The sequence below is a fragment of the Melanostigma gelatinosum genome, assembly GCF_949748355.1.
Source record: "Melanostigma gelatinosum genome assembly, chromosome: 2".
Taxonomy (NCBI): domain Eukaryota; kingdom Metazoa; phylum Chordata; class Actinopteri; order Perciformes; family Zoarcidae; genus Melanostigma; species Melanostigma gelatinosum.
Window position 1 is genome coordinate 25633558 of NC_136635.1, and position 11715 is coordinate 25645272.

General features: G+C 41.1%; 1 protein-coding gene across 1 annotated transcript; it reads left to right on the forward strand.

Annotated features, from left to right (window-relative positions):
• Positions 1-1178: 1178 nt before the first annotated feature.
• On the forward strand, positions 1179-11227 carry LOC306788237 (retinoblastoma-like protein 2). The gene is made up of 15 exons (XM_079283667.1): positions 1179-1298; positions 5202-5308; positions 5780-5886; positions 6307-6410; positions 6623-6760; positions 7142-7306; positions 7516-7585; positions 7712-7806; positions 8068-8244; positions 8529-8600; positions 8835-8892; positions 9294-9454; positions 9608-9772; positions 9940-10875; positions 11204-11227. The coding sequence occupies exons 2-14, from the start codon at positions 5235-5237 to the stop codon at positions 10186-10188; spliced, it is 1635 nt and encodes a 544-aa protein (XP_079139793.1). The 5' UTR covers positions 1179-1298; positions 5202-5234; the 3' UTR covers positions 10189-10875; positions 11204-11227.
• The last annotated feature ends 488 nt before the right edge of the window (positions 11228-11715 follow it).

Consider the following 11715-nt stretch of genomic DNA (forward strand, 5'->3'; position numbering starts at 1 on the left):
AGGACTCCCAAAGAGCTGGCAGTGCTAGAGAGGCGTCTGCATTAAACACAAGTAAACGATGACCAATATGCAAGAGGAATGACAAAACTCACTGCTGCTGTAGAGGGAGGTTTTCTTTTTTTTCTTTTTTTTTCGTATTCATACATGTAATCACTGAGATGACAAACCGAGCATCATTGGTTTTGTATTTTGATTTCAAGCGTGATAATATCCTGGTCAGTCGTTGTCTTTTGTTTTCATTGGACAGTTGTAATATCTGAAGTTGTGGTCTGTGTAGTCAAAATAATTCTTTATGTAGTGCAGGAAAATACGTCTTAAGTCATTTGTAATTTATTGGATTACTTTCTATGAAGTTCTATAGAGGAAATTTGAGGTTTAATTATTTTTTATTAAACATATTCTTCTGACTATCAATCGAGTGTGCCTTTGCCTGTTGCTTTGTCTGGGGCCTTACTCAACAAATCGTCAGCGAATTCACGGCACTTGTGCTCCTCACACGTTGTTACTGTTTGGCTCCAATTTGTTTTCCACACTGGCACTCGGAGCCGATTCAGGAGACGGCACAGAAACACATTTTCATGTGAGCCTGGATGAAAGCGCTTAAGTTTTTCTATAAGACTCCTGTAACAGAAATCAAACTGTACTTGCTTATGTTGAGGTAACTGAACCCTTACTCCGCTTTTTCCATCCTCTTAAGTTGAAATTGTTTCTCTTTTTAATCAAAGTGCTATCCGCTAAAAGGAGCCCTGTAAGAGTTACCTTGGTGCCAACTGTTGTAATCAGTACACAAGTACTGCACAAAGGTTTCAAAAAGTGCCGGGATGTTGCTGATCCACTGCATGTAGAAATATGTAGTTGGTTGATGTTTCCAACATTCTTTGCACATTATATTGGGAGTCAAACGTTTTCCAAATTATCTTACCCAACACCACATGCTTTAAAATACTTGGTTCTGACCGGACACCAGTGAATCATCAGTGTTACAGCAAAGGGCTGACGGGCTTTCCTCTCTGCTGTAAGTCCTCCACTCCTCCTCTTGGTGGTGCTCAGTGGCCTCTGTGGGTTCCTTCTACGACTGTTCATTGCTTCTCATAGCAACCAGACCCAAGTAACAAGTCGGGGCTTGTCTGAGAGAGGCCAATGATATGAACTTCCTCAATACAGCAGCAGGTTGACTACTCTGAGCCATGCTGCACCACTGCTCTGCTACCAGCCGGACATGAGAGACACACACAGGGGATTGAGATCAGAAGACCCTCAAGCTGGCGAACAACAACTCACAAGAGTGGCAGACACTGGTAAGAGACTTTGACCCGCTTTATGACTCCAGTCTTGTTTGTAAGTCAAAATGTCAGCTGACAAGCAAAATGTTACACTGTCATCATACAGTTAGCCAAGAAAGGACTCTGCTCTCTGCTGCAGCCAGGACTTAATGCACTAACAATAAAGAAGATGATAAAAGAACATGAATTCAGTTATCGAGAGTAACATTTAAATGTTGAACATGTGTCTGAAGTGAAAGAAAGGAGTTCGATTTAAATGGGCCTGTCAGTGAAGAAAACAGGAAATGGGTGTAACCCATTAAACAAAGCAAGAGATCATGCTTTTCTCAGTGTGAATGGATTTCTGTTTTATTACCGAGTTTCCACTTTCCAGAGAGATAGTAACCCCAGACAACTAAATACATGTAGTGTCGGACGACATGATATGGAAAGCTAGTTTCTTTCCTTAATGCAAGTTCTACATATACATATAACTACGGTTGAAATAAAGAGTTCCTCCATGAAACTGCTCACAAGGTCTGGATTATCTTGAGTAACCGGGCTATGATTTTCTTTTTTTTGAAAGAGACATTTCTGTTGGAGTTTTTCAAATGTATATTTTAGGCTCTTTCCTCCACAAGCCGAGTGCCATATGCCCCATTGGAGAGAAGGCAGACATCACTACAGACAATATCTCCAAAAATAAGGCAACACATGGCAAAACTATCGAGATGAATAAATACCATTACAGGTCAAATGAAACATACGTTTTTGATAACTTGTTTTTAAGACAGACTGCGGAAGATAATGAAGCACGACAACAAAAGGCTTTTGTGAGTCTCAGAGTTTAAAAACAATTTTCTGTGTTTGCTTCAGTCAAGTTCATCGGTTTTCTTTCTTTCCTCTCAAAGGAGGCTATCCAAAGATTCATTTTCTAACCAGGGCATTTTTTTTTATCATAATGAGGTGGGCCTTGAGGTCTGCATTAATATAATGGTGTATGATTTAGTTATACGAGTATCTACGTGGATGCATAGGTCTACTGATGCTTCCAAATTTCTGTCAATATGCATTAGTAGTGGGTGCTGTCTTGCTACAGGTATGTGTCTGGTTTTAAACCTGCAGCTGTGGAAAGTAGTCACAAACCATGACAGAGATGACGTGGCATTATATTGTCTGAGAATAAAGGAATGTTTCTTCCTCTGAATGCTCATTGAGGGAAGAAGACCTCTGACGCCTCTGCTCCGTCCACACAGAATAAGTTACACTGCAGACAGACTCTGGACCATTAGGAGGAAAGCAGCTGTTTAACTGGAGATGAATCAGTTGGAGATACTTTGGTGACGACATATCTTTTACATGAATGCAAGTGTTTCTTCTGTGCCTTCCACTGATTATTAGTGTTGTCTCTGTTAGTTTACACTCACAGAGACACACCTGGCCTTAGAACAACAGTAAGTGGAATGGGAAGATGTAGATTTTCTCTCTCCGTAATAAGGATAGGCTACTCCATCTCTCTCAACGTGGTAACCTGGTCAAATTGTCACTAGACATCTATGCAACATATGACTGCACCTATGGATCTTCTGGTTGGCTAACATTACACGACTTTAGCCCCTCCCCTTGATTTGCCGCGCGTCAACAAATGGATTGGGGGTCGCATGCACCAGTAGGAACTAGTTGTACGTGTTGAATTTGCAACACGGACCAACGTTGTCGTTGCACTGAAAAAACACCAACAAGCGCACGGTCACAAATTTCTCAGACCAAAGCAATGGAGGAGCACTAATGCATTGTCGATGTGTGAAGCACAGAAGAGTTGGAGAGAAATTGCAGATTCTCAACAGCCAGGTGAGCAAATAGCGTTTTCATTCGTCGAGCAGGAGTTTCTTTATCCAATTGTTATGACGAGAGCTAGACTAGCGCTACATGATGCCTTCATACACATGTAAACACAGTTTGAAACATTGTATTCTGCAATGCATAACAATTGACAATGCCTTTGTTTATTTAAAAAAAAAAAAAAAACTGTTTTACTTTCGATTGTTATTATTTTTGATTTGATACAGGCACAATACAAACGTTGGTCTGACATGACAATATAACCTATAAAATGCCATACAAATAAAAATGTCATAGTATGGCATATAAAAAATGGTTTGTCAAAGTATGTTATGCAACAATGTCATAGTATAGTGTGCCATTAAATGTCTTAGTATAGTATACAATAGAAATGTCATGAAAACTGTTACAGCAAAGCATGACATACATTGTCATAGCATAATATGCCATAACAATGAAAACAGGTCATAGTATAGTATGACAAAAGTCGGTGTCGTAAAGTTATGACATTTTATGTCTTAAAATAAGTCTTAAAAATGTCATAAGAAACAGTCATGAAAATATCATGTTATGCCACAAAATATAGTGTAGCAAAGCCATAAACAGTCATAGTGTAGGATATCATAAAAATGTCATAGAACAAGTTTACAATCAGTCATCAAAAGTTTTAGAACCACTATTGTAGTTGATGTAGTAGTAGTAGTAGTAGTAGTAGTAGTAGGCGCACACGTATGTGTTGTGATACATATTCTTATGTTGTCCTATTCCTTTCTCCCCAGATGACGGCAGAGTTCTGGACCAAAATTGAAGACTGCGGAGTTTCTTCACTTCTTCCGTTTTGTCCAACGTCACGTTGTCCACTTTATCCGACTTTTATTGTATAAACTCAGAGGGCTCAACAACCCCATTTCAAGTTGACTCTCAGATTATGACATGTTCCCTAAAAAAATAAAACAGTTTTTCTGTCCCATAACCCCTGCTTCAATGTGTCCGATACACTGGTCTCCTTTATTCTGCAGTGATGCTCTGGGTACTGGTGTCCTCTTATCGTGGAGGAATTGCCCCGGCGACTAACCGACACCACCAAATGCTACGCACATTTAGAAATATTCTGCGTAAAACATTTCTTTGTTGTTAGACCTCAGAATTCATGGCACCATAAAATATTTGAACACACAACCTCAAGTACTCAGACCAGTCCTCTATTACCCTGAGCTATCTTATCTGACACAGTTTACATTGTTTCGTAGCACATTTGATCAGTTACATTTATTAACAGAAATGAACAGAAACAAACAAACTAAAGTGGAAGCGTGGCGGTCAGGGTCTCTATGGCCAAAATTTAAAAAAAACACGCTAACTAGAAAAGAGTTCAGCTGTACTCCAGAAACAAACAAGAAAACAATACTGAGCTCCCTAACTTGCCACAAAAACCACAGGAATTACAAAATAAATGGCAGAGAACCCGTAGACAGCTTCCCCAAAGTTAGACCACATAGTTCTGTAGTCAGGAACAATCAGAAGCCCAGGTACGGCAGCAGCAAACCAACAGCCTACAGGCCAAGAGAGAACAAAAGAGGAGAAGCACTGGATCTGGGGGCTGATATTAAGCTCCACTGATTAACTGAGGACTCTCAGGTGTGGGTGCGTCAGCGATCACAAAGGGGCGTGGCAGACCTGAAACACAAACAGCTCTCTTCTAAAAAGAGGCATAGTTAAGACGCATGGCCTCAAATCACCTATGATACTTTTCCACATACCGCCTGGGGCAAAAGCTCCTTTAATGGAAGCTGACAAAGAACACAGTCAGTTAAGCCTACAATAATCTTGTTTTCCAAGCCCTCTTACAGACACAAGTCTTCTCTGGTATCTAAAATATTTGTCATTTCACACTCAACTCAGTTAATGCTCACCATCCTCTAACCGACAAAGTAATACACTTGTCAATCTTAAAGCAAAGTTGCCTGCTGCCAAAATGGAGCAGTCCATGTTTGAGAACGTTTACTATCTGAGATGTACAGTAACACACCTACCAGCACCTTTAAAATGTACTCAATCATATTTCAATACAATACTAAATTCCTTTTCCTTGTTAAGATTCCTGCTCCGACTCTCATCTTCTGCCCCACCATGGCAGCCGGCCCTCAGGGTAACCACGGACGGCCAAGGTTTGGCCCCAGGGACCGTCTGATCTCTATGTTCAGGTTAGCGCTACAGTTTCACAGTATTACTCATACACTGGTCCATCTCGTGCTAGAATTCCAATGTTATCTGTGTAATTTATGTTCGCATGTAGCAAAAAGCATATAGCAAAGCAACCATTATAAATGTTTGATCTGATCCGAGTGTGAAACCACACCAAATAATTCACCAGTGTGGCAGAGAGAATGCTGTCTGTGTAACAGTGCTGCAATATCACTGCACATGTCTCTTACATGCATGTGAAGTGTTGCAAATGACCATGAATATACCAAGGGCTACTTACTGTATTTGCCATGTGGTGTATTGGTATAAAACAAACCACACAGGTTTGCATTGAGACAAAGGACTGTTTCACGATGTGTAAACAGTCTGCTAAGTTGAGTAGATGTATGTATACTACAACCTTGCGTGGCCTTTTATTTAATTTTCAGATGTTTTCCCCGTTTATCTAACCACTATGCTACCTGATTCAGGGCCTGCTCCAGAGATCCAACCGAGGCGATCAAAACAAGACTGAGATGTTTGCTGCACACATTTCTGCAACACCACAGGGACAATGCAGGAAATGAGAACACCAACGGTATACTAACATATTTAAGGATCCTAAAACAATGGGACAAGGGATGTGATGTTTTGGGATGAATGAAGGCTTTCATTTGAATTTTAAAGGAACACTGTTACCTTTCTTTAAATATTTCTGAAGGACAAATGATTATGGCCTTCACAGTGTTACTGGTTTATAGCCTAGAATGTTATGATGTATGAATGGCTACAGTGCCCAGCCCGACACAAAACACACCAGCTTTTAAATATTCAGTTTCCATCAGAAGTAATGTCTCTTTGAGCACAGCAGGGAACCACTGTCTGCTCACCCACAGTATTTTAAATCCCTGCACGATGAGAGAGCTGGCTGTGTTTAAATGACAGGTATCATGTTCTAGAATTAAGCTCTTGTTGTTGATACATGTCGCATATATAATAGATGCAATATTGTTCACAGATTTGGCCGCAACGTGCTGCTGTGAAGCCGGGATCTGGTATTACAGGATCCTGGAGAACCTCATCAGTCAAGAAAGGAATAGGCTGGGAATCAGTGACATCTCGGTGAGTCTACCGCCCCCCTGTGACCACGAGTGGAGCTGGCGTCTGTCAAACACTAGGGCCACAGCCTGAACAGTCACAGGATTAGTTATACTACGAGTTTACATCCTCTAAAAATGAAAGTTTTAATCGCATTATTTTCTTCCTTTTTCGTTTCGAAGTCGAGCACTTTTGCTTGTGATGTGTGAAGTGGTTTGTCGCGGTTCATCTTGCAGGTGATCTTGGAGGAGGAGCTTTTCCAGTGCTGTCTGGTGGCCTGCTGTCTGGAGATGACCATATCCTCAAACCGTCTACCATATGACTTCCCTCTGCTCCCTCAGATCTTACAACTGGCACCATACAACTTCCTGAAGGTGTGTTTCCACATTCATGGATATTCAATGAAAAATGTATGTCCATGATATAAGATGATGCACACAGGCAGGATTTTTGCAAATAGCTGTTGTCATGGGTTACTATACTACAAGCTTGTAGTTTGCATTGCATATAGATGTCAATTCAGTGTTTGTTACTTTAAAACGGATGCTTCTAAGAATAAGCATCACAGCAGAAAGTCTGTTTACATTCCTTCCTCATAGAAATCTTAAGAGTGCTTTTGTGCGAGAATGGAGAGAGGCAGTCAATCACTTTTTTTTACAGTTAGTTTCTTATCTGGTTTGAGATTTGAAACAAAGCAACATCCCCTCCACATCTAACTTTGTGGATACATCCGTTTGGTTTTCCTCATCTGACAGGTGATCGAGCTGGTGTTGAGGACTGAAGCGGGCCTGCCTCGCGCTGTGTTCAGACACCTCGCTCAAGTGGAAGAGAAAGTTCTGGAGAGCTTGGCCTGGACCAGCAACTCACCACTGTGGGAAGAAATCAGAGCCAACGAGAGTCATCTGCCTACCTGCCAACAGGTTGGCAATAACACGCCAAAACACTTTACCTGGCCCCAGGAGTTATCCAGGATTTAATACTGGGAACAATTTCTGAGTTCGATTAAGTTAGAGATATGATTAAAATGCTTCTTTCTCCTGGTCGAATGATGGACCTTTATTAAAACATCAGAAGCAGAAGAAGTTTCTTCACACATACATGGCTTTAATGAGGGCTTTTGTTATCGCAGGTGATGCTTCCTACACAACTTGAAGATCCCAAGAGAACAGACTTTCATCCCGACAGAAACCAACCAGGAGGTATAGTAAATGCAGTGGATTAAAGCTCACATTATTGTATTTCAAATGCATCGAATACATTCCTCAATTTGATACACTTCTCAATTGCAAACCTGCGATATTGTTCCTATTATGGATTGAGTTTAGGAGCTGAACCGTCAGTCAGCACTGACCAACAGCGTTGCCCATCAGCTGTAAACAGGCCTCAGAGAAGCAACTCCCTCCATCTGTTTACTCGCAAGGTCAGTTCATGTACCACACCATAACGTTCTCTGAGAGTGCGATGATAATTGGGGCCACAATCACAATTTTCTATCAAGAGAAAAAAGCCAGCTAATCCTAGTGTTTGATTATTGTTTTTTTTACACTAAAAATGATTATAATGATGCACGAGTTAGTGACAGACTACATCGCGTCCTCTGCTCCGTTTAGCTCATGTCCACCTGATCAAACTATACTTGGAGATGATGTTGAGTGTGGTCATGTTGTCTTCTTTGGTTTAGGTTTACAGCTTGATGGGCAAGCGTCTGAGGGAGCTGTGTTCCACACTGGGCGTTTCTGATGAGCTGCGGCTGAAGATCTGGACCTGTTTTGAGTACTCTCTGGTGTGCTGTACTGACCTCACGGTAGACCGGCACCTGGACCAACTGCTTATGTGTGCCATCTACATCATATCCAAGGTGGGCTTTGATAGATCAGAGTTGTCTCAGCACTTTTTATGGTCATTTGATTCGGTAAACATGCTGGCCTGGTATATATGCAAGGATGTCTGTGTCAAGGGGATATTATTACTGTACGTCAGTAAGTTTTTAAAAGTACTGTTTTTACTACTTTACACTTTAAATATGCCTGTTTGTTGTCATGATCCAGTTAATAAACCTGAATTTTAATATTTGTTTTACAGGAAATGCACTTGTTCAGAGTACATAATCTCAATTATTAAATTATGGCATTGCTTTTACAGATTACCAAGGTGGAAATACCTTTCAAACACATAATGACGTGCTACAAGTCTCAGCCACGTGTCAACAAAAGCGTAAGTTTTAGAATATTCCTGCTCGATATCTTTGACCCATCAACAAAACAGCGCGGTTAATAAATGGAGCTGAACTCACGGTCACTGTTATCTCAGGAAGCTGCTTTACGGATGATTAAAACACAAGATGTGTGACTTAACATGTTACTGAATATTAAACCTGTGTCACAAAATTGACAAATTAAGACAATTATTCGTTCAATAGTCATGAATACAGACATTTTCTGTTCTCAGGTCTGCAAAAATGTGCTGATATCCGGAAGAGGCATCAAGGAAGACGGACAAGACAACAGTAAGACACTATTTAGGAAGAATACATGTAAAAACAACAACAAAAGAAACGATGATGAAATATTAAATAAAATATCATTCATTTGCATGCAGAAGAAATAGACCGGAGTTAGATCGGATAGAGATGAATGAGTGTGAAAGGATTGTATGACACAGTGTAGTGTGCTGTAATACAAGCTGATTCACACAGATTAAGAAATACATCTCAACATACATCCCACATATACTGTAGATAGTACAAATACTTTATAATGTATCAACAAAAGTCCAAAAAAATCAAACAAATAAAGTTACCAACATAACTCACAATATAATACCTGCAGTACATCAGTAATGTAAGAGGAGACCATGTACTGTAATACCACAATGGGAAGTGACCATTTATAACATTGTTGATGACAGATGAAGAAGACGACAGCGTCGGTATGCTGACACCCGACACGCCATCGACACATTATCCAGGACCTTGTCAGGAGAAGAAGGGAAATCTTATTCACTTCTACAACCAAATCTACTCAACAAAGATGGAGAACTTTGCCAAACAGTTTGCCCCAACATCTGGAGTAAGTAAAGAATTTCAGGTCTCTACATTTTGACAAACTGAATAAGAGGGTCACAAAAAAAAAAAAAAAAAACCCATGAATGGATAGATAAACTGTATCACTTCACCTTTTAAGATGGGACTTTCTAACACATGCTGTGTCACTCTCGTACAGGGGGACACTCCTCCTTTGTCTCCATATCCCCGACAGTGGACAGCATCTCTTCGCAGACAGCGGCTGTCCAGCAGCCGCCTCATCTTCATTTCACAACTTGACACAGACACCACTTCCCCCAGTACACCCGGACTCTGCTACGTTTTCAACTCAAGCCCCCGAGAGGTCTGTGGACATCATTTGACCATAATTCTATTTTGGCACAGCGATAGTATTGCTTATACATTTACATACGGTACAGCTTGTTAACAGAACTCAATTATTGAGTTTGTCGTGATTGAGTGATTCAGTCATTTAAATATTGCTTCAAATATCCTTTTGTGTTTCCACAGTGTCTGCGTCAGATCAACAACATGATCAGGAAGGGCCGCTCACCCAACAGGCGATGCTATGGGGGGTCGGATAGAGGAGAGGAGGACGAGGGAGAAGGGGAGGAGGAGGAAGATGGTCCTTCAGTGAAGAGGCTTCGTTTGGATGGCCAGTCAGCCTGGCAGAGGCGTCTAAGCAATGTGGTGAATGATCGCGTGACAAGAAGGGACCAGGACCAACCATCTCCAGTTACAAGGCTTAACCTGCACTAGAGCAGAGATCAGCAAGTAGTCTCACTCTGCTCCTGTTTCTGCGACTGTAATAACAATGTCAGGTGTTTCTGACACACACCATCCTTAAAAAGGAGCACTTAACCCCTTAGCTAAGTGGCCAATGGTAGATGATTGTGGTCATCCTGAGCAGCTCCCTGGTGCAGGTGTATGATGTTGTAAAAAATTTGAAGTAGGGCAGCGCTGAAAAGTGGCGAGTTGATTTTCCTTGGATGAATAACATCAGACTGACAGGAACTAGCCTGCCCTTTACAGCATCATGGGGACAAGCACATGTCAGGCTTCCCCAGTGTGCACTGTTGAAGACATGGTGAAACGTGTTTTTTTATTTCTTCGCAAGAATCAAGAAAAGTGCCGAAGTGACAACTTTATTCAATGGTACGTGAAGTATAGAGTAAGATTTTAGAAACTAAAAACATGAATTATGACGCTTTCATCAGGTGCAGCCATTACTGATTGCAACCTCAATGTCATGGATGAATCAATAGGAGATTGCATTTTATTAAAGCCCGCCTCCACTCAGAAAACAGTTTCACTTATTGTGACATCAATCGAATGCTTGGCCTTCACGGTGGAGAATGATGCATGTGCAGCTTGCCGGAAGGCTGTTTCACATTAATATGCTGAAGTGACAAAGAGTTTTAGACTTGTGCATACGAGCAGGATTTTGTAACATCGCAACTAGTTTGTCAACCAATCATAGCCCAGTATATTCAACTAACACAAATATGATGAGGAAACTTGAAATCTCTTCCTTTTTTAGAAAGTTAATGAGAAGCAACCAGGAAAACAGTTTTTACTTGACAGAACAGTGCTACCTAATGACAAAATAGCAAATGGCTCACTCACATAATTTACAGTACTGATTAAATGAATGAATGAATGAATGAATTTTATTTATATAGCGCTTTTCACAGACAGAAGTATCACAAAGTGCTTAACAGAGCAGACCTTTAAAAGCGTAAAAAACAAGGGTCAATAAATGATCTACTCAGAGAAAATAAAAAAATAAAATAAAAATGTAAAACATATTTTAAGAGCAGGTCTAGGACATGGGTTTACTTTTACACAAACGCCAGCCTAAACAGGTGGGTTTTGAGCTGGCTTTTAAAAGTATTCACAGTATCTGCGAGGCGCAGCGTTGCAGGCAGAGCATTCCAGAGCCTCTGGGCCACTGCCTCAAAGGCTCGGTCACCACGGCTCTTAAATCATGTGCGTGGGACTGACAGAAGACCTAGAGCGTTTGACCTGAGAGTGCGGGCGGGTGAATAGGGGCGAAGTAGATCAGCTACATAAGTCGGAGCCTGACCGTGAAGTGCTCTGTAAGTGATGGTGAGAATTTTAAAGTGTATCCGAGATGCTACAGGAAGCCAGTGGAGAGATCGGAGTACGGGGGTGATGTGAGACCGTCGATTTGTCCTGGTGAGTAATCTGGCGGCAGCATTTTGGATGACCTGCAGACGGTTAAGAGCAGATACACTGAGTGATGTGAAAAGTGAGTTGCAGTAG

What these genes read in the sequence shown, in the direction of transcription:
- LOC306788237 (XM_079283667.1), top strand. Translation starts at nt 5,235, where the DNA reads ATGGCAGCCGGCCCTCAGGGTAACCACGGACGGCCAAGGTTTGGCCCC. An exon ending in AGGAAATGAGAACACCAACG is followed by an intron (nt 5,887 to 6,306) that starts GTATACTAACAT and finishes TATTGTTCACAG; the next exon opens with ATTTGGCCGCAACGTGCTGC. An exon ending in TCCATCTGTTTACTCGCAAG is followed by an intron (nt 7,807 to 8,067) that starts GTCAGTTCATGT and finishes TCTTTGGTTTAG; the next exon opens with GTTTACAGCTTGATGGGCAA.